Here is a 24580-nt window from a genome sequence, read left to right as displayed (position 1 = left end):
AATGAAGAAACACACATAAATTTCTGTAAGAGAAAGTCATATGTTTAACTCTTTCTTTCCTTGTAGACCTACCATTATTATAGAAAATAATAGCATAGAATTATACAGGAAAAACATTGCCTGTTTGGAAGTCGAACTCACAAAACTATAAAAGAGCTTGTGTTTTGATACAAACATAGAAAAGGAACCCTATGGGTCAATCCACCTCTTTATGATTCTCGGTTTAAGAAAAAGAGCTGGCAACATTTTTGTTGTATGTAACATTTTCGGGCCCTCACCGTTGCACCCATTGGAAACATTCATAATAAGAAAACACAAACTCAAAATCGGCCCCCGGAGTTACCCACCTAGGCAGGTAAAAAGGCAGGTTTCAAAAATTTCAGAAAGAATATCAGAATGAAATTCTATCAAAGGCAAATGACAGAGAAGAATGGAGAAAAGAGGTTGACAGATCTTGTGTGGTGCCCCAAAGGCTCAGCAGTCCAAGAGATAGGTGAGAGTGAATGTTTGCTCCCATATGGCCATAATTACATATAATGATATATTCTTTTACTTAAGACTTATGGGATTACGATGTGGTACTTATTAATTGTTGTTTTAAATTATGTTCCACTTATAGCTATGTATACTAAATAGATTTTTTTCTTTTGTCTGTAAATGTAGTTAATATGACAGAACTTACTTAACTAAGCAATACAATTGTAAAAAAAAATATTTTTTTTGACAAAAAAATCTAAAACCGTTTGCATAATTGTGTTAAAAATATGGTAAATGGTCACCTTACGAAATAGCCTCCAGTTTTTGTTACTAATAACAGTGAAAAGTTTTAAAAAATGGTGAATTTTATGAAAATAAAAACTGCTCGCATAATTGACTTAAAAAGGATATTTTTCGCTTTCAGAAAATACAAAAGTAACCGTTGCATCAGAAAGGTCTAAAATGCTATGATGTCGAATTTTCACTATCTTTTCTAGTTTTCGAGATCTAAAAGGGACGGGCGGACGTACGGACGAACAGACAAACCACACAAAGTCAAAGTCTTTTTCCCCTTTCCGGGGCCGCTAAAAATGAAAGAACGAACAAAGAAAATGAACCATAAACTCCAGTGAGTTTCCAAAGTACTGAGTACATGGCATGTAGTAAAGCTAAGTTTGCTAATCCTTGTCCAATCTGCCACGCCGTTACTTGCATGCGTCGTTCGCTGTTAAGATTTTGTTGCATTGCATTGTGGGAATATGAAGTACAGTTAGAAGTTGGAAGCGCCTATGAGTGAATTAAATTATGGCTTCTTATATAGCGCTACTTTCATGCTTATAGCATGCTCAGACCGCTTTGGTCCAATCTCATTTGTGTACCAGTGGGAGGGAGGGGGTATCTAGGAGAACGTTTTACCATGCTGCCTTTAGGCAATCTGCCCGAGTCGGGTGTCGAACCTCGAGCCCCCTTCATAGGTAGCTAAGCCAAGTCAGGTTCAAGCGCACTTAGCCTCTCGATCACGCTTCCCACCCAATTCTAATCGGTACCTGACATTTATTTGAGAAAAGTAAAGGCTGTTGGTCGTTGTGCTGGCCACATGACACTCTCGATAACCATTGGCCACATAAGATTTATGATCTTTACATCATCTGCCCTATAGCCCGCATGGTCTGAAAAGAAGCTGCTATTTCAATGTTTTTATTGTAATAAGCTCTTGCTAATAAGGTTCTATTGTAAACCAAACCAATAATCTCAACATTGCCAATGGCATTACATATCGTGAAGATAAAGAGATTAGAACTACTTTTGTTGAGCAAATAAAGATAGCAAGGTGATAATCAGATAAAAAAAAATGAACTGTTGCTAATGAAGAGTTTAACATTCAAATATTAGTAGACGGTTGAATTTCTTGAGATTTTACTACATCCTTATTGGGCTACCTGTTACTTCATGAATTAGGTAACATAGGTTCACTGTTGTATTGGCCATACAACACATGTGTATTTGTATAACATGTTGTTTACAATAGATGTAAAATTATCTTTCAGTTTAATTCCTTAATGCTATACAAAGTGACTTGTGAATACTTGATTAAATGAAAATGCATTAGCAATATGTAATTACTTACTTCCTACAGCATTCACGGGATCATCAATCCTTAGTTTCAATAACAAATATTCAAAAGCTTTCATTAAAAAACTAGCAACAAAACCAACAACAGCAGCACTCCAGGGTCGCATAGAGTTACACCCACCACAAATAGCTACCTACAAGAAACAAAATGTGAATACAAATATTATTCCTCACTTTATGATAGTCATCATCAGTATATATGAATTTACTACTAAATAAGTTACCAACAGCACATATGAATTTCCTATTAAATAATGACTATTGGTCATGACTAATATTTAACTACCTACAAAAACAAAGAATAAAAAGATTACAAGAAGAGTTTGTGTTATAACACAAACTATAACACAAACTCAGAGGCGGCCCCGTTCGAATTCGCCAATGAACCAGTAAAATTCAAGCCATAGTCTTCTTTTGATTGTTTAGAAATACAATTTTAAAAATTATTTGGCATATTTTTCACATGAAAGCAAACAGGACAACACGTCGTGTTTGATAAAACTATTCTAAGTCTTCTGGAATAAGTAGAGTAGCGTTATCTGATAAAATAATTCTTGCCGCATTTACTACATAATTTATCTGAGTTGCCTTTAGACTTCTCCTTGAGTACATTGTGTGACTGTCTTATCTTATATTATCTTATATAATACAGACGTTACTTCAAAAAAGAAGATGATTACGTCCTACGCGTCATGCATTTAGTCATGCATATTAACCAATGACTTAAATTCTGCCAAGTCACTGGTTTTCCTGGCTAGCTCAGGCAACCCATTCCATGCTCTAATAGCACTAGGGAAGAATTTGTACAAATTTGTCCTAGCATATGGGACGAGAAATGTGTCTTTATCTTTGTGTCTTTCAGAGTATTTTATTAAATTTTGTTTTTGTATTTGAAGATTATGGTTCAGTGTTTTATGTATAAAACATGTACTTTACTTTTGAGTCTTCTGTCCTGAAGGCTGTCTAAACGTTTTGAGGTGGAAAACATCTATCTTCAATATTATTCTGAAGCAAACTAAAGTCACTAAATTCTATGAGCGTAGCTGAAGGGGTTCTGAGTTTGTTTAAACAAAGATTTTTTAGTTTAAAACACCCCAGCAGATGGTTTTAACGATAAAACTTTCCTTTTGGATATAAAATCTAAAGCAAATTAATAATAAGGCTTGTCTTCGAGTCCGCAAACTACAGTCATCAAACTCAATGAGCTTAGCCAAGAGAAGTTACACATTTCTACCAGTCGCTGAGCTTCATTACTAAGGTGCAGTAAATAGTGGAATTGGTTTTTGAATTAAATTTTTAATAGCAGGATAATATAATCTAGATACCTCAGAGCAGTGTTTTTCTTTTGTGACGGTGCCCACCGGTAAACCGTACCGGCACCTTTCTTAATGTGGGGAATAATATTACTTTTATTGTATTTTAACGTTTATTATTAATTTATTAGTAGTTAAAAGTTAGGCAATCCAAAATCAATGAGTACCGGCAACCTAATCACTGAGTACCTGCACCTATTTTTTTTTTTACAAAAAAAGCACTGCCTCAGAATATGAATATGAATATGTCTAAATTACTAGTGCTAGGTGTCTTCCAGAAGAACAAAGGGCTGGAATGTAATAAAGATTAATTAAACACACACACACACACAAATGACGAAAAAGGGGGGGGGATTTCTTTAAAGCCCACCCCGCAACCAATCCTTGGCCACGCCCATGGGTATTCTAGTAACTATTTTATTTCAAAAATTTAAAGGAATGCACTAGCTTTTCAGTTTATATTTAATTGCTGTTAATATATTGATATATGACACGGTGTATTGGAGAAAATGTATTCGTGTATTGCCTTATTATTTAATGACAAAGTTATGCTATGGACCGAATCATTATTTTTTATTCTTTGTTAAATTAGTGTTAGAGAACTGAAAGAGCTCTATATTTTTTTTTTGCTTAAGATATAAAACAAGTAAAAAATTAAAAAAAAAATACAATGAAAAATGACAACACCAACATTATAAAACTTAATATAAAATGAAATAATAATAAAAAAAAACATTAGGTATCGAACTCGTAATTTTGACACGGTCAGCTTTTTGAACGAATGATGTTACTGATTCGGATAGCGAGCAATGCATACTTGTGCTTTTATTTATTGGTATTTTCATTATATGGACATTGTGACAAGTCAAAAGCTTGCCGTCAGAGTCACTCAAACTTATCACAGCATTAATTATTATTATGTATTATTTATTCATTTTATTTTAATTTTTTCCCCGTCCTATCCCCAATTTCTTCACCCGCCCCACCGTTTCTCTCCAGGCTAGACTGAGTCCACCACCTTGGCGGCTTTTCCACTTATCTCCCCTTGACCGGAGTAAAGATAAACACACAGTCTCTTTGATCTTACCCGCTGGATGTCCGACGGCCGACAAAACCTTGGGTGGAATGCAAGTCAATCTTTCTCCCCCCCCCCTCTCCCACGTCTCTCTTTAATCAAAGAGATTACTCGGGTCAATACGCCTCGTGACACTCCAAGGTGCGACTCTTGTCGGATTCACCCACGTGTAAGATAATTCTTAGCCTAGGACATATCCTGTTTCCGCCCGTCTCTCCCAGGCCTTTATAAGGTAGATTAAATCAAGCTAGACCCTCTCATCCTAGCTGAACAGTCGAGTTTGGACTATTTCATTTATTTTTACTCTTAGAGGAATACCTGGTGGTAAGCCGAACTTAATCACAAGTTCCAACTTAATTACTTTGTGTATATTTCCCACTGGATACTATCATGTGTATTTTATTATTTCATTTATATTTAATTAGTGCATTGTGTATTTCTCACTGTCGTAAGTAGAAAACATAAACATGGCAAATGTATATTTATGTATTGCGTTAATCTATTAATGCTACGTTGCTCAATTGATCGTTGATGCAACCATGTATATATTTGTACTTCTTATTTTATTTCCTTTATCTCGGCTGACCCCCTTGATAATTTACTAGCACACTAATACTGCGTTTAGAAAAGATATATGAATTATCTCCCCTTTAGTCATTCTACTTTGACGAGAGTTGCGCCCCTTGAACGGACACTCTCCCTTCAAGCGCTCTCCATTGTTCTCGGCCGACGGTCGTATGTAAACAAACCGTCATGGTTGCTGACCAGCGTCCGCCTCCCCCCCCCCTTTTTCTCTTTCCACTTATGTTGTTTATTTGAGATTATTATTTCCCCTTTTATGTACATTTTTATATTGCCACTATCAGCCATCTATTTTCCAAATCCCATTTGTCATCATCTCCCCATTGTGCTCAAAAGCAATTTTACCAATCTGACGAATGCACCTCAGTCGAGGGCATCAATAAGATGTATGAGAGACATGTCCTAACTTGTCTTTATTTATCCCCAGCCTCCCTCAGGTATCTGCCTATGTGCTTAGTGCTATTCAGCACTGAACTTGCCTATTTATCGAATCAATTGCTTATTGCCCTCGTACTTAGTGCTATTCAGCACTGCACACTGGCCTACTTGCTATTGAGTATCATCTACTGCCTACGTGGATCTACTCAGCTCTACTAATTGTCGCTATCGGCTCTTCTTGCCTGCCTATTCGACAGCCCACCTGTCAACTTATTAGGTACGACATCCCTATAGACCCAGAGTCTGTGCGAGACGTCATAGCTACGCCAAACCCTCTGCAACTCACTGGACTTATCCTGTAAACGATGCTGCCCACGGCAGATCAGCTCTGCCCGCAGTACACTTGTGCCCACGGTAGCCGGCCACCCGCCCTACTGTGCCCACTACGGATATCAGAACTTTGGATTGAGACTCCACAAGAACTGTATCACCGGCGTCCCTCTACCCGCTAGAGCGCCAACTCCAGCTGCAGAACCTCAAGCCAGGATCACAGCCAGCTGCGACATCAACAGGACAACCAGCTAAGTTCAGAAGACAAAGTGACATACTCTCTTATTAAGTGCAAGAGTGATGATTAAATATAGTATTGATTAGAGATAGATGCAAACCCTCCCCCTTTTTATTCTTCTATGTAAATATTTATGTAAATAAATATTCTTCATTGCTTGTCTCGTTGCGTGCCTGCTCCCGATTTATATTCTGATAGGTTGGTGTGTGATAATTTCAAAAATAATCATCCCCTAGACATTAAACCAGCCAAACACACGTCACTTTCGCTAACCTGTCACAGACATCTACATCTAGCAATAGACATAGACTTCTGATTCAGAACTCCAAAGATCTAGTCTAGATCTTAAATCTAGATATACTTTTATATCTAGAATCTAGATGTAATCTGTATTTGATTTACGTAAAAATGAAGCAACTTTAAATTTGCCTAGTTAACGTATAATATCAGTCACTAGCGGATCCAAAACTTTGGAGTGGGGGGGGGGCGATTTTTTCCAAATCCTAAACCCAAACGCCCAGTAAACCCTAACCCTATGCATAAACGTGCGTACAGCGTACAAAAGCGTTTTCTTGCATTCTTCACTGAAGAAACGCATTCTCCTTACTTAAAGCTCATTATTCATCCTATTAAAAAAGGACCTTTTGAATAATGTTTAATTGAAAATATTCTAATATGAATTTATAGGCCCTTAATACATTGCAAATAAAACCGATTTGTTCCTTGAAAAGATAAGATACCACACATATTTAGATTAAGGCTTTGAGGATCGCCGCCGAAAAAAAAATCGATAAATAATATTTAAAAAAAAAATGCTCATTTGTAAGTGATACATTTGTTCAAAAGGCATGTTTGTAACTTTGTTTTGTTACAGAACTATAGTTCAAAGCTCTAAACAAAAAATTTCGGAAATGGGAGGAGAAATTAAGTGGACCAATTAGATTCTACTCTAATTTTTGTTTTCATTTTCAGGATTCAAGCATAAATTATGAGTTATAGTCCCAAATTTATTTAACTAGAACAAATCAGTAATGGGTAAAGGTTGGAAAAAGGTGACTATTTAAAATTTATTCTGGTTCAGAACTCATCTCAATCGTGACTCTTATACTGAAAAATTTCGTATGAATTCTAACCTTTCCTAATCAAAGTCTTTCTTAAAGTAATTATGATAAATTCATATAAAATTACATAAACTCTGTCGCCATATTTGACTATTCTGTTTTAAAACGTCATGTTTTCGCCAGGAAAGGGGAGGGGCGGTAAAGTGAAAACGATTAATCCTCGCTCGCAATCCTCGATTGCATTTGGCATTAAAGAATATAAGAATTTAATTTATAGCATATATAATGAGTGACAGATTCACTATAATACAAAAAGAAAAAGTATTGGTTAGTCCAATGGGCATGTATCGCCCCTCCCACCTGATACAACCCTTTTTCATTTCATATTTACTAATCATAAAATTTGATAAAAATTTAGGTACGATATAATATACAAATGGATTCACATATCAATACATAGCTTATATTATATAGATATTCAACTAATTTTGTTCACAAAATATGATTTCTCCATAAAAATAGGACCGCCCCCCCCCCACTCAGAGGGCTAGATTGGGAGTGCAGTACATGCAATCGCCCCCCACCTCACCGAATCGGCCAAGATATCAGAAGGAGAGCGACATAATATAAAATGTATATATTAATTCATTTATTTTGTTCACAAACTATGACTTCTCCATAAAAGTAGGACCGCCCCCTCCCACTCAAAGTGTTTAGGTGGGAACGGTAGTAGAGATATTCGCCCCCCCCCCCCCAATCGGCCAACAGGGGAACGACATAATATAAAGATCGGTTAAAATATCAATGACAAGTTTTAATCATATAGATATTTAATTGATTCTGTTAGCAAGCTGTGATTTATACAAATAAATTGGACCGCCCCCCACTCAAAAGTTTAGATTGAAGCAATCGCCCCCTCCCGACCCCACCAAATCGTCCAACATACTAGAGGGGGGGGGGCGAAATAATAAAAATAGGTTGAAATATAAATAACTAGTATATATTAGTAAAAAATTTGTATAGAAATTGTGTGAATTCTATACTACAATTCGTCCGCCCCCCCCCCTTCCGGATCCGCCAGTGATATCAGTACACACGGCTGACTATGCCATGTTTTTTTTTTTTTTTTTTAATAATTATTGACGAATTCCAATGATAGGCCTTTAAATCTAGACTTAGAAGAAGATGCGCAAAATTTTCCTGAACATTAATTTACACTTGACTTAATAATGCGTTTTAATTGGAAATTCCCTAACGCGATAATATTTTCAAGAATGGGATAGCCCTTTCAAAATCGATATTTGCTCTAAATCAGGGGTGGGCAACCTTTTTCTATCGAAGGCCGCATTAAATTTTTTTTTAGGAATGGAGGGCTGCATATATATATATTTAATATGTACTTAAACTGAGAAAAATACAGAAGCTAGCTATTTCACAATTGTACTTAATTCTAAATCTACATATAGATCTAATGGACCTCATTCACCAATCGTAAACAAACAACATTTAGCCACGTGATTCTATATATCTTCTATACCAGGGGTCTCAAACAGGTGGCCCGCGGGCCACATGTTGCCCGCGAAACAATTTTGTGTGGCCCGCGGCCACGTCCGCGAATTAAAAAAAAATTAGATAATATTTACAATGACCACATATAAGCCGGGAAATAATTTACAACTGCACAAATCAGTAAATGAGGTGTCCGCCCACTGCAAGTGAAGATTCTGTGAAGACAAGCTTTGTTGTTAGCGAGATGGCATCACGACCATTCACTGAAGGCCAATTTGTAAAAGAGTGTATGCTACAGGCGAGTGAAATTATCCCCGAGAAAAAGAAACTTCGAAGGCTTAAGTTTGTCTGCGAACACAGTTGCAAGCAGGATCACCGAGTCATCGACAAATGTTCAACAGCAACTGATTGCCGCTGCAAAAGACTTTGTAGCATATTCCATTGCACTGGACGAATCTACTGGTGTAACAGACACTGCATACTGTGTCGTATTCATTCGTGGGGTCGACGAAAACTTGAACATTGTTGAAGAGCTATTCCCATGAAGGGAACGACGAATGAACGCGACGTGTTTCAAGAACTGGAAGCTTGTATTGACAGGAGTGGGCTACCGTGGGAAAAAACTTGTTTCAGTGGCTACGGAAGGTGCACCAGCAATGTGTTCAGAGAAGGTTATTGTTGTTGGATTAATGGTAGAGAAACGGTATCAGCTCAGCTTGGCGGGACCTTTAGCAGCCACACACTGCATTCTGCACCAAGAAGCACTCTGTGGCAAAAGTCTACAAATAAAGAACGTGATGGATGTTGTCGAGAAGACGGTGAACTTCATACGTGCACGGAGTCTCAACCACAGACAATTTGTGTCATTTCTAGCTGATTTAGAAACGGAATACGGAGAGTTGCTTTATCATACGGAAGTCAGATGGTTGAGTCCTGGAAAAGTGCTGCAGAGATTTTTTGAACTGAGACGGGAAATAGCATTGTTCATGGCAATGAAAGACGGAAACATACCTCAGCTCAGTGACCCAATATTTTGTCGGATCTTGCTTTTCTTACTGACATCACGCACATCTCAATGCACTCAATTCACAACTACAGGGCACAAAGCAGCTGATTACCGTGATGTTTGACCACATCAAATCATTCAGATACAAGCTGACTTTGTGGGCCACTCAGCTGGCAGATGGAAACCTGACTCATTTGTCTTTTCTACAGAGCATTACGGTTGAACCACATTGCCTGAAATACTATGTAGACATCCTCTCCAGACTACTGGAAGATTTTGAACACCGCTTTCATCAATTCACTGCTCTCGAACTACAGTGTTTCCTTGTTGCCACTCCGTTCGCAGTTAAAATGAAAAACGTTCCAGAGGAAGTCCAGATGGAACTACCGAACCTGCAGTGTGACACTGTTCTAAAGCAAAAATACGCTGATGTTGGTGTTCCAGATTTCTACCAGTTTCTTCCCAGAGAGAAGTTTCCAAACTTATTCTGCGCAGCTGCTAGAATTCTAGCGATGTTTGGGAGGACGTACGTTTGCGAACAGTTTTTTCCAGAATGAAGATTAACAAAACAGCATTACGATCAAGACTGACTGATAAGCATCTGAGAGCAACCTTGCGGCTTGCTACTACACGCGACTTCAGGGTCGATGGTCTGGTCTCTGCCAAATGCTCTCAGTGGACAGAAACATGAGTGACGAGCCATCTGCAGTAGGCCTAGAAATTATTTTTTTTTTTGGGGGGGGGGGGACTACAGTTTCTGCTTTTTAATTAGTGACAGAGACAACGTCAACTTATTTTAGTAAACTAAACTGCCTGTGCATGTAATAAACTACACTAAATGTAATTAATAATTATAAAAACTTTATTTTAGCATTTAACTGCAGTGACAGTAGTGTTCGTAAAATTTAATGAAAAAACATTCTCTTTTTGTAGTGTGGCCCGCTGAATAGTTGTTACTTTCCACTGTGGCCGTCTGTGGCCCATATGCTGAAATGAGTTTGAGACCCTTGTTCTATACAAATTATGCCATCCATAATGATACGTATTTTTCATTGTTTTATCAATATTATAACGTGGCTTAATTAATGTGTTTATTTACGATTGGTGAATGAGGTCCATTGTTTTACACTACCAATTGAGAAACTACAAGAGTTACATCATAACATTTCACCATAAATGGATAGTTCTACCTAATGTGAAGTATTTAAATGTTTACACTCGTGTTGTAGAACTGTGGAAACAGCTTACTACCGGCACATGTTATCATGGTGACTTCTTTCAAATTACAGTCAGCATTGACCTTTTTTTAAATGTGGTTATTTTCAAACAAAAAAAGTTCTTGCTCACAGATTTATAATTTGCTTGAAAGTACGTTCTCTCAGCTTCTGCACTAAATGGTGAGCTGAATGTATTGAAAATTAGTTCCACATTCTTGACGTTTTAAAATTCGCTTTAAAATTCCACAAAGAATCCAAATAAGTTCTTTTCCACCATTTCAATAGAAAAAGTTTTACATTTCAGCAAAGGAAAAAAATGACAAAACCTGTTTTCACTTGCTGGAGAAACGAGAAAGCTTTGTTGGAAAGATTTAACATGCACATACATTTCATGTGCCAACAACCCATTGCAAAACTTCCGATGAAAAACATGATGTCTGTCTTTCACTCTTCACTAGAAATATTTATTTTTTTAAAGGCCACAGTCATAACAATTTTTCCCTGAGATCCCATATTCTTCTCAATACCTTGCACATGTTAAGCTACTGTGGTATAGTACCAAACATTAGAAAGTTTTGTTTCCAAATCTTGAAGTACATCTCGGAACTGCCTGTTTTTAAGACCCTAAGCTAGGATAAGTTTGATCAATGAGATAATTGGATCAATAATATGTTTGATTTTCAATGCAATTTTGCGCAGACATTCCAGTGTAAAGAGTTTATGATTGGGAATGGGATATTGTTCTTTAATTTTATTAACAAACTTAAGTTTTTCTCAGTCAATGCACGGGCTCCATCAGTTGTTAAACTCGCCATCTTGTTTTATGCCAAATCAAGAGTTTCAACATAGTTCTTCATAGCATTGAATGAATGTTTCGACATATTGCCAATTAGAATAATCTTTGTTTATTCTAATTTTTTAGAATGACGTGTAGACAGTGTTTCTTTAGCCTCTTCATCATAAGAATTGCAAGTTTTAATAAATTATATAGACATTTTTAAAATTATATATGCATTTCTTATATGTATAATATGTGGGCACACCTAATTTCAATAGGTTCCGCGGGCGCATAAAACGCTTCGACGGGCCGGATGTGGCCCGCGGGTCGTAATTTGCCCACCCCTGCTCTAAATCTAAGTCTAGTTAGTACTCAAGCCAAATTTATATTTATTTATTTTTTTATTTTAAAGAAATATAACAGTCAAACTAGACTTTCCCCCAAGAGGTCAATAGAGTAGTAATGCTTTTCTCAGAGATATACACCAACTGTTAAATTTCTAAGAAAATCTAGCCGTTTTTGAGATCAACGTCCAGGAAGGTTCCAGGTTCCTGAAGGTTCCATGAAGTTCTGACTTGAATTGAGGCATTGTTATCTTATCTTTATCCTATAAAATACAGACGTTACTTCAAAAAAGATGATAACGTCCTACGCGTCATGCATTTAGTCATGCATATTAACCTAAATTCTGCCAAATCACTGGTTTTCCTGGCTAGCTCAGGCAACCCATTCGGTCATTCCATGGTCTAATAGCGCTAGGGAAGAAGGAGCATTTGTACAAATTTGTCCTAGCATATGGAATGATGAAAATGCCTTTATCTTTGCGTCTTTCTGAGTATTTTATTAAATTTTGTTTTTGTATTTGAAGGTTAAGGTTCAGTGTTTTATGTATAATTGCTACTTTACTTTTGAGTCTTCTATCCTGAAGGCTTTCTAAATTTAGTGATATTGCTAAAGGTGTTACTCTAGTCAAAAGTGAATATTCTTTTTGTTAAGAATCTCACTGCTCTATTTTGTGTCTGTTCCAGTTTCTTAATGTTTTCTTGAGTTTAGGGGTCCAAAAACAGAGGATGAAAATTCTATTATTGTCCTAAACAAGGTTAAATAACATTTTAGTTTTATGTTCTTATTTGATTTATAGAAATTTCTTTTAATAAACCCTAATGCTTTGTTTGATTTTTTATACTATATCAAGAGGCCCGAATAAGACTTTGGCCACAAAACCCTCCTATACAACAAAAACTATACGGAGAACTGCCTGATCTGGAAACCACTGCACGGTTCATTTCAGATATAGGATTACTGATCTGAAACCTTCGCCATGTAAAATGAGAACAAAGAAGAAAAAAGAATAGTTATTGCAATAATTTAAAATAAATTGAATTGATGAATTGAAATAAAAATACCATAGAAACAAAAGCTCCATTTATGACACCGTGTATGCTCCAACTATTTCCAAACAAGCCAAATCTGTGGAAAATAAAATTGTTTTGTCTCAAATGTAAAGGAAATCATTACATTTTTAAAGCACGTTCATTATTTCTTTATGGACTAGTTATTTAAAATTAAAAATTATCATTGAATACCATGCAATATTAAATAAATAGAAAGACATTATTTTATACAACATATAGCATTTCGACCGAGTAAACGTTTAGTAAAACTGTAATTAATTAATTAGAACAACAGAGACACATGTTACGTTCTATTGTGGAGCATTCTTTTGGGGAATTTAAGTGCTAGTTTACATCTTAGGAGACAATCCTAGAGTGCAGGAAACAATAATAATGAGTGCACGTCTATTTAACTATTTTAGGCTTTCTGCCTTCTTCCTATTCCTAACATGTTTTTATATGCACTTTAGAAATAATTATACTTACTTTTTTTCTATTATTCAGTTATTCTATATCATACTACATACATATATATATATATATATCTATATTATAAAGTAGAATGTGAGGGGTATGTATGTATGTATGTATGTATGTATGTATGTATGTATGTATGTATGTTACTTATAGACATCAAAACCGCTTGACCAATCTTGATAAAACTAGGCAGGAATGTTCCTTGGGTACCAACTTAGACCTTAGTGAATGTATTGTAGCCCTAAAACAAATGTAAGACCCTCAAAAAAAATAAAGTTGTCCGACTCTATTACAGCTATAGTATTTTATGGATCTAGGCCATGTCTACAATGTTGACATGAGAAAAGATAGAAAGGATTTAGACCTAGATCTAATTTTAAGAAATACACTTTGCGCAGATAGTTTTTTACTTTGACACATGAAAAGACAAAAGAAGATCCATTGATTTCATTATATAATAAAATTAACCTTCAATTTTGTGTTTCAAAAGCATTTTTTACATTAATTAGTTCCTGATATCTGTGACTACAGATTTCCTGACGAACATTCTTTCATTAGACAATTCAGTAATGAATCGCGTACTAAATATTAATTCGTTTAATTGTTTACTTTATAATCCCATCCCTAGATCTAAAACTCTAATTCAACTCTAAGATGATAAAACTTCTCTTCGCACAGATAGTTTTATACTTAAACACATAAATATATTAATTAAAGTCCATTCATTTCATATTTTGATCAAATAAACATTCAAATTTGGTTTTCTAAAGCTAGGCCTACATTCGTTTACGAAAGCTGCGAAGCCGAGTTGAGATAGGCCTAGATCTATATTCATTCATGAATCGCGTACTAAAAATTATTTCGTTTAATTGTTTACTTTATAATCCCATCCCTAGATCTAAAACTCTAATCCAACTCTAAGATGATAAAACTTCTCTTCGCACAGATAGTTTTATACTTTAACACATAAATATATTAATTAAAGTCCATTCATTTCATATTTTGATCAAATAAACATTCAAATTTGGTTTTCTAAGGCTACACTCGTTTACGAAAGCTGCGAAGCCGAGTTGAGATAGGCCTAGATCTATATTCATTCATGAATCGCGTACTAAAAATTATTTCGTTTAATTGTTCACTTTATAATCCCATTTATTTAACAAAGCTATCGCTCTTTTCGTTTTTAATAGATAAGAATGTATCGACTTCGGGTAAACCATTTTCGCAAAACTAATTTTATTTTCGTAGCGAAAGAGAAATAACGTGAAAAGATCATTAGCTACGTTTAATATACATCTAAATCCAATCCACTAGATTATTCAAAAGCAAATGTTTTAATTTTTAAAAAAATGGATTTAAGCCTATTAGCTATTTTTACATTGACACATTCGCTTTACTTATTACATTATTATTTCGTTTGTTTACAAAACACTCTCAGTGACTATATCGAAAGTAATGCGCAAATAAAGACCCGCGGGTCGCGGGTAACATATGTCTAGTATATATATATATAGCCAGGGGGTTGAGGCTCAACACTCCCCCCCCCCGAAATGGGGGAAACGGAATTTAGTGACTGATTTTTTACTTTGATTTTGTTTATTTTAGGTGAGATTTTAATACTAAACTATCACTTGCCCCAGCACAGCAAAGGAGGTTTTGAGTTATAAAACCCCCTACCAGGGGGGTTTTGAGTTTAAAACCCTACCAGGGGGGGGGTTTTGAGTTTAAAACACCTTACCAGGGGAGTTCGAGTTTAAAACCCCCTACCAGGGGGTTTGAGTTTAAAACCCCCTACCAGGGGTTTTCGCAGTTAAATTTCCTTCTTCTATAAAACAAAACAAAAAAAAAATGCAAACGACAATCCCCCAAATTTCACGAGCACAGTTAAGGAAGATTTTGACTTTAAAACCCACTCCAAAATTTACAATAAACCCCCTCTCAATATGAAAAAAAAAGTACTCACTTAAAATTCTATGAGCATACCCGGTATTAAAAAAATGCTAATTACGCATAATGATATGAGCGTAGCTAAATGGGTTTTGACTCAGTTTTGAGTTAAAACCCCCTTTCAGCGGGATTTCAAGGTAAAAAATACCTCTTTAATATTAAAAACAAAGCAATTTATACACTCATGTTATGAGTGTACTCAAAGGAGTTTTGAGTTTAAACTCCCCTCCAGTGGAGTTTGAAGCTAAAAAATACATCTTCAATATAAAAAAAAAATTACACACTCAGAAATCTATGAACGTAGCCAAATGGGTTTTGAGTTAAAACCCCCAGCAAGCGGGGTTTGAAGCTAAAAATTACATCTTCAATGTAAGAAAAAAGCAAATTACGCACTAAAAATGATATGAGCGTTGCCAAAAGGAGTTTGAGTTTAAACCCCTTTTCAGAGTGGTTTGATGCTAAAAAATACCTCTTCAATATAAAAAAAGCAAATTACACACTAAAATTATTTGAGCGTAGCCAAGACAATTGGGGGTTTTGAGTTTAAATCCCTCTCCTACAGATGGCTTTTTTTAAAGTTTAAAACCCCTCCAGATGGTTTTGAGTTTTAAAATCCCCCTACAGAGCGTTTTGAGGTGGAAAACATCTATCTTCAATATTATTCTAAAGCAAACTACAGTTACTAAATTCTATGACCGTAGCTAAATGGAGTTTTGAATTTAAAAAAAAAACCATAACTCCAGAAATTTTTTAGTTTAAAACCCCCAACAGATGATTTTGAAGATAAAACTTCCTTAATTCCAAGAGCGCATGCAAGAGAGGTTACACATTTCTACCAGTGGCGGGGCTCAATTAATAAAGTGCCGAAATTGAAAAACACTAAATGTGGCTCAACAAAGATGGCTAAGATAGATTTTAGGAGTCAGTTATAGAGATCAGGTGTAAATCAAGGAAATCCTAGGCCGAACTGGGAGTCGACACCGTAGTAAGATTGTGACAGAGCGTCGCATGAGGTTTGCGGGACATGTTCTCCGACAAAATGAATTACGCATAAGAAGAGTTGCGATGACATCCTAGTACAACTCGGCGCCACACATTCATGGAGGTCCTCAGAGCAGGTGGGAAGAGGCTTCAGACATTACCAGTAATAGATTTTGTGGAAACAGCTTGACGCCAAATGCGCCGAACGGCGCGGGGGGGGGGGGGTCTAAGTAAGAATAGCACTTTAGGTTTTTGAAAATAAAACTTTTTAATAGCAGGAATATGCACTGTAGATACCTCAGAATATGCATTTTGTTTTCTTTCAATATCAGAAATTGTGCATTTTTTTTCGCCCAAACCCCCCCCCCGAAAAAAAATTATGGCTACGCCCATGACATATATATATATATATATATATATATATATATATTGTTACGAATCTCGCTATCCAAGCTCTCTGCAAACTGCACCATACACCACCAACTTAAAGAACCTGACAACTCAGGGCTCCAAAGTAACGTAACGCTTTAATAGTTGAATAAATAACAGCCAATACTGTACAATTGGCAACACGTACACTGTACAAATATCTCTCCTGTTAATAGCCGTACCGCCGTATCAACTCTTGCACTGGCCTCTCCGTCTCGTTCCGGGCTTGCACTGGGTTCAACAGTTCAGGACTGACTTCACACACTAGGCTCGTTGTGTCGGACTCGATCACAGATCAAGATCAAGACGCCAGTCGTCTCAACTGTACTTGAAAGTACTCCGCACTGAACCGTCGTAATGCTCCGTACAGAACCACACCGCTGAACTGTGCTGTAGTCGACCGGACTGTAGTGAACCGGGCTCTGAACCGTCTTGACTGCGTCACCTCCGCTCTTATATAGGGTCCCTACTCGAACCGGACAGAACGCCGCTCGACGTTTCGAGGTGGTCAGATGACTACAATTCTCGTGACGCCCCTGAGCTCTGTTCACGACGGCGATCCTTCCCGAACCGTCCAGTTGACACTCGACTCGGCTGACCGTCGTAACTCGTCACGGTTGACCGCTCGTCTAGCGCTGGCCTGGGGCGATTTGCGTCGGCTGACTACACTCACACCACTACCCCCATCTGTGCCACCACCAGGTTTATAACAATATATATATATATATATATATATATATATATATATATATATATATATATATATATATATATATATATATATATATATATTAGGGGTGCACCGTACATAATTTATTGATGTTCGGCCGGAGCCGGATATGGCCGGATAGTAAAATAAGATATTCGTCCGGAGCCGGATACCGACATGTATAGTAAATAGCTATATAATGAACATTTTGCAAAACTTCTAAATAGCGTACGTATGATTTTTTTCTATTTTCCTTTTTTCCTTTTATTGTTTTTAACTCGTTGATGAATTAAAGTTTATCAGTATTTACTCTAAAAAGCCAAATTTAATTTTAAGATGATTATATTTTGAAAATTATAATGATCAGACCAAATTTTTTAGTGTGAGGCCAATTAGTAATTTTCCCCTAAAAATATACATAAACATTCAAATTTATGGGAAAATCGTGAAAGCCGTTTTCGAAATATCCGTCCAGGTTCTAGTTTTCAGCCATGAAGAGTTTGCAAGCTAATAAGAGGAGTAGTAAAAATCAAGATAAATGACAAATCATTAATTGAATGGACTGTAAATAATTTTTAAGCAAAGGGATATCTCAGTGCATGTGACAAAATAATGCAAAAAATCTACAAATGCCAAGCATAGGCATTTTTTAAAATAGAAAATTATTAAGTAGGAATGAAAATGTATATGGTGCATTGGTCATTCAAAATGTAAACAACACATACTACCTATGAGAAAATAGTGATGTAAAGCCCCCAACACTGGCAGCTACTAATGTGTTAAACACAGCAAGGCTTATAACAGATGCATCACCAGGATGACTTATATGATGTTGGGCTCCAGCATTCAGTGCCATGAATCCAAACAGCAAAACAAAGATACCAATCGTGCAAAGCTGAAAAACAAGTGAAATATAAACAAATAAAATATATAGAATCATTTTTTTAAAAAGACAATTCCTTCTTTATGAAGCTGATGACTTTTTGTGTAATGATTACTTCGCTCTGAATAACTAATGAATGAAACGCAGGTATAAATCTAAAAGTAGAAACAATTCTAGTTTGGTGATATAGATCCAGACAAAGCAACATTAAAAGACACTAGTCTAGACTAGACTAATGAATCAAGACGAATAGTAGTGAGGTTTTCAGTGTGGTGTTAGGTAGAGTGAAGACTGCGCAACATGACCGTGAACGTCTATTGATTTAGCTAAGGCTTTAAAGAATACATGAATATTGAATACTAAGGCTTGTCTTCGAGTCCGAAGATTAGTGAGGAGTGCAGTATTTCCCGTGGCTGCGCAGCCCTAGCTGTGTCCTACATATTTTGCCACATCCAGGACAAGCATAACCATTGTCCGCAGGTGGTCGATTTAGATTTTCTAAATTTTGTAGATTATTGACTAACGTATTTGTTAATGATTGTCTAGTCTTTCAGACCAAATTTAATTGGACAAGATAGTTACAATAGTTTTCCTTGTGTGGTCAATTAGCTAGTTATTCTTATCACTTACAAACTGTCAATTTTCTAGGAAAATCGTTATAGCCGTTTTCGAGATACGTATCCGACCACCTTTTTCTATCCATGAAGAACTTGCAATAATAATACATTAGTGGACCAGTGGGAGGGGGGGTATCTGGGAGAAGGTTTTCCGTGCTGCCTTTGGGCGCTCAGTAAACTCTGCACGAGTCGGGTGTCGAGCCTCGAGCCCCTTTCATAGGTAGCCAACCTAATAAGTTCAAGCGTACTTAGCTTCTCAACCACGATTTACATTAATCTGATAAGAGAAATTGTAAAACTACTTTTTAAAAACTTGGCTTATATTGCGTGCAATAGTAACAGTTGGTTTGAATTCATCATGTCATTAATCTTGAACAGATTTTGATCAGACAGAAAGTAAGTTGATATAAACGAGGTAACGAGGAAAAAATGAATGAATAAAAAAATACTGTTAATATGCTTTAACTTCTAAACTATTGGAGTGAACGTCTGGTTTCAGCTTTTTAAACCATATTAGAGCTTTTTAACAACAAAAGCCCACACAAAAAAAAGAACAATAAATTACAACCTTATACTTATCGCATCAGTTAATTTTTAGGGGCCCCTGGACGGGTAAAAAACGCTATTCATTTTGTGTAGTCTGTTCGTATGTCACTTTTAGATCTCAAGGGCTATGCAAGATGTATTTCACAATATTTTGTGGTTCGCAAGGTTTTCATGCAAAGTCTATTTTGGTCTTCTGAAAGCGAACCGTCGTTTTGAATTTTAAAAAAAAATGCAAGCCATTTTTTGAAAACATAAATGCAAGAAAGTTTATAGTAGTTTATATGAGTATTTTTCTACAATATCTCTGGTCAAGTCAGATCTTCATGGAACCTAGAACCAGGAATCTGGAACGCTGATCACAAAAAAACGGCTCTAACGAATTTCTTATAAATTTATCAATTGATGTATATTGCTTAGAAAATAATTATTAGATCGTTGGCCACATGGGGAAAACTCTAGTTTGACCGTTATAAATTTTCAAACTAAAAAATAAATAACTATAAATATAATATTGATTAAAATACATAGTTACCAGATTTTAAACACTGTTCAGACTATAAACCAGTGGTCTTCAATGGTGGGGGGGGAGGAGGGGGCGATACCGTGAAATTTGGGAGCGCTTGGAGCCAAACGTGCGGAGGGGGGCACAATGGGGTGATGAAATAGTATTTCAAAATTGTGTTCCTTATTGCGACATATAGGGCACCATCATTGGTTGGACGCTACAAAGGCTTCATAAGTAATATAGAATAAAGAAATCCAGATCTATTCACTATTCACCATGTAACTTGTGAAACACAGTCAACATCTTGTTAAAATTTGAACAAACTAAACGCTGAGTGTAGAAGACTCTACGACCAACCTGTAAATAAACGAGTTACTAAAGCGTTAAGAAGTTCTTGTGTGTGAAAAGCCGAGCAGCCTTACGGACTCGAATGTGTGTTATAAGTCTTGATAGGAACATACCAGAGGAGACATTGGCGGTGTGATTCACCTTGCTTTGGCTAATTTAAAGCCTGACATTTCTAATATTGTTAGACTTCAGGAGGCACAAGTTTCCCATTAGCATAATTTTATTTTAGTGAATTCAGCAATAATAATATTTATATAAAACTAAATTTATACCTAAATGTAGTTGGCTCTATTATTCAATAACTTAAACGGGATTATTCAATAACAGTCATGACAATAAGATTAATTTTTGTATTTGTATGTAATTACTGCAAGTTATTTGACATAATTTTTTATAATGGCTAGGAAATTAACGAACTGTTATTGACAGCATGAAAATTTATAAATAGATGATATTTTATTCAAATTTAGCTTTTTTATCAGTATTTTTTATTAGAGGGGGCGCTGGTGGATTTTTTAAAAGAAAAAATATGAAAAGGGGGCGGTTGGCCAAAAAAGGTTGAAGATCACTGGTATAAACTATCTAATGACTGTATCTAAGTCCTAAGACAAACAGACACAAAAACTCTTTTGTTTCCCTGGCAATCAAATCATTAAATAGAAACAATCTAATATAAACTTTTCGCGTGTAAATTATGAGTGAGTCTGGTGTGAATGTACATTTTGTTTATTTTTTAAAGTTAGAACCAGGTAACCGAACCTCGCTCGGAGGAATAATTTATTAAGGAAAAATATTTACCCGAACTTATTTTAGAAACTTTTTTTTAATGATGAAAATGAGAGATCGGGTAAAGACTACTAATCTGTAGTGTTGCTTTTGTGTTCTTTTATTTCTAAATGACATTGTACATGTATACATGGCAATTCGAATAGAAAGTCCCCAAGTAATCTAGAAAAACAAAGTTCACATTGAATCTTTTGCGTTAAACTATTGGCCTATTTTTGGTTGGTAGAAAGTCTTTACAGTGTAACCTCTCAAATGGTTACGTTCAGACATTTAATATTGCAATAAGTATATTAATTATGGCTTTAGTACGAAACATCAAATGATGCTAAATCTCTGCGTTATTGGGTAAGACATACATTTTTTAACAAACAAAAACAGCGCATTTTTCCCTAAGAGACTTAAAAGCATTTCATTAGTACTGTAAAGAAGCGTTTCCCTTTGAGCAACTCTGTTATGCCGAACATCTTAAAGCTCACTAAAAAGCCTTTGGCAGATGTTAGAGCCTCATACTGGATACGTGCCCTGCCCAGCGTGACTGTCGGACTATAAGAAGTTCATACAGGTGTTCTCTAAAACATCGCTGTTTGTAGTGCGGTCTAGCCACCGTATGTCCATGATGGTGTGCATGAAAGCGTTCAAGAATTCTTAGTTGCTTTCTGTAAAGTACCCATGTCTCAGATCCACTTAGAGAGGTAAAGAGAACCACTGTTTGGTAGACACTGATTTTATAGGCAGGTGGAACAATTTATTTCGCCACACTCTTGCTTGGAGGCGTCCAAAAGTACTACTGGCACTGATCAGACGCTTATCAACCTCCCTTAAAAGCAATGCGTCATTTGATACTATGTTTTCCAGATTTGTGAAGTTGTCTACCGCGTGTCTTCATTCACGTCAATTCACGATGATCTTTGTGGCTGAGCTGATTTTATTGGGTGAATTCCGGAACATGACTTCCATTTTTCAGAGGTTATGGTTAAACCAAAAGAGGCGGCAACGTACACTTATTCATTGATCGCGTGCTGAAGTTCATGTCAGTGTGAGCAAGTAAGGCGTAGAGAAGCTATGTTATGACCATTCCTTGGTTGGGGTATGGGGCACAAGATTGAACACATTCTAATAATTTACCAGAAAAAAAATTAACCTGCATAGTAAAAAAAAAGTAAAGTTTCCCTTTCAGACCTTGTCGTCTATAGGGCAGATGATGTAAAGGTAATCTGTTTCTGTGGCCTACGGTTAACAAGGGTGTCATGTGGCCAGAACCAAGACCAACCGCCTTTACTTTTCCCCAACTCATGTCAGGCACCCAAAGATTCCGAAATAAAAAATCCCAGTCTACACCAGGATTGGAACCCGAGACCCTCGGTTTGGAAGCCAAGCGCTTTACCGCTCAGCCACCGCGCCTACAACCTGCATAGTAGGACTATGTTAATTATTCTAAGCTATCTAAACTGTCAATATTTAGTCATTTGTATAGAAAAGAATATCTGTAAATGACATCTATTTATTTACCAAAGACATTTTTTACACTTTAATTGCGGAGAGCCGTGTAGGTGGCTTTTACTTTGTTGACAAGGCTAATAGAACTTACAATAAGATGGTGCGAAAATGTTTAATTAGGTCTATTGATTCATTAAAACTTGTTCATGTTTGCAAAGAAATGTTTTAGTGTACTGCAATAAGCCAGTGACGTAAGCGTGTCAAGTTTTTTTTTCCTTTTGACGTCATGGAAAATTTTTCATTCATAAAACAATCTAGCCAAAATTAATTTTTCGATAATGAAACATTTTCAAACTGATATAACGATCGACCTCGAGTTTTCCCCTTCTCAATGAGTTGAGAATTTTTTTCTCATTTATACACATATACGTTGAAATTTTAAAGAAAATCGTTTGAGCCGTTTTCGAAATAAAATGTATATATATACTATAAAGTAGAATGTAATGCGTATGTATGTATGTCCTGAATAGAAATCAAAACCGTTTGACCAATGTTGATAAAACTTGGCATAAATGTTCCTTTGTTACTAACTTAGACCGTAGTGTATGTATTGTAGCCCTAAAAGAAACTGAAGACCCTAAAAAAAAACAAGTTGACCAACTCTATGAAAGCATTATAACTTCATCAATCTAGGCCATGTTTACATGAGAAAAGATCGAAAGGATCTAGATCTAATCTTTAAAACTACACTTTGCGTTTTTCACTTTGACACATGAAAATAAAAAATATAGTCTATTGATTTCCTTATGTAATAAAATTAACCTTCAAATTTGTGTTTCAAAGCATTTTTACATAAATTCGTTCCTTATATCTGCGAATTTAGAATTCCTGACGTACATTCTTTCATTAGACATTACCCGAAATGTTACACATCTCTTTATTCCTAGATCTAAAACACTAAGACAACTCTAAGATGATAGAACTTCTCTTCGCAAAGATAGTTTTATACTTTAACACTTAAACATACTAATTATAGTCCATTTATTTAATATTTTAATCAAATTAACATTTAAATTCGTTTTTCTAAAGCATTTTTCATACATTCGTTCTAATAGTTTCATTCATTCGCGTACATCTAATTAAAAAGGTCACGCAATCGCACGCGCAGAATAAACTATATCCAAGCCAATTTTAACTCTAGATTAGTCTAGATCTAGATCTATGTCTAACTCAAGATCTGCTTTATACCTTAACACATAAACATACAAAACTAAGTCTATTCATTTCAAATTTAATCAAATATATGTAGGCCCACAAGCAAATGTTTTTTTTAAAATGCATTGAAGTCGATTAGCTATTTTTAGAGCTCCATTCATACTATTATTACATTAACGCATTCCGCATTCGCTTTACTTATAACATTATTATTTCGTTTAATTGTTTACAAAACACTCTCAGTGACTATATCGACCGTGATACGCAAATAAAGACCTGCGGACCGCGGGTAATATATGTCTTGTATATATAATAAGGATAGCCTTCGAAGATCAGGGCGATTGAAATCTACCGTTTTGTCGGTCAGAATAGGCCTATCCCAGTACAGCAGATGTTCCTGCTGTTCAATAGACTCGAGAACCTCTTGTGGAGAGTATTTATAATAAGGAGGAGTGTCCTTATCTATCAAATTGTGTGTCAAAGCCAAGTGTTGGTGTATTAACTTTGCAACTTGGTTATGGCCACCTAGGTAGGCTGATTCTGATAGGGCTGGACATCCTGCCATAATGTGCTCAATCGACTCACCCACATTTCCACATTTTGGGCATTTGTCGACAACATTGAGTTTTAGGATATGCTTCTCGTAATTTTTTGTCCTAATTACTCTGTCCTGTATTGCTGTAACAAAGCCTTCTGTTTCAGGGTAGAGA

At 36.0% G+C, this 24580-nt stretch overlaps 1 protein-coding gene across 2 annotated transcripts in view; it reads right to left on the bottom strand.

Moving 5' to 3' along the window:
- Window positions 1-24580, bottom strand: part of LOC106071499 (putative ammonium transporter 1) — a 153830-nt gene that overhangs the window by 77666 nt on the left and 51584 nt on the right. For both annotated transcript variants that reach the window (XM_056043297.1, XM_056043298.1), the window contains 3 exons: window positions 18262-18428; window positions 13003-13066; window positions 2105-2243 (listed from right to left, as the gene is read on the bottom strand). In XM_056043297.1, the coding sequence (XP_055899272.1) occupies window positions 2105-2243; window positions 13003-13066; window positions 18262-18428 (370 nt within the window). The remainder of the gene's footprint in view (window positions 1-2104; window positions 2244-13002; window positions 13067-18261; window positions 18429-24580) is intronic.

The sequence above is a fragment of the Biomphalaria glabrata genome, chromosome 10 (assembly GCF_947242115.1).
Source record: "Biomphalaria glabrata chromosome 10, xgBioGlab47.1, whole genome shotgun sequence".
Classification (NCBI taxonomy): Eukaryota; Metazoa; Mollusca; class Gastropoda; family Planorbidae; genus Biomphalaria; species Biomphalaria glabrata.
The sequence above is the reverse complement of the archived record's forward strand: the minus strand, read 5'-3'. Positions and strand labels throughout refer to the sequence as shown.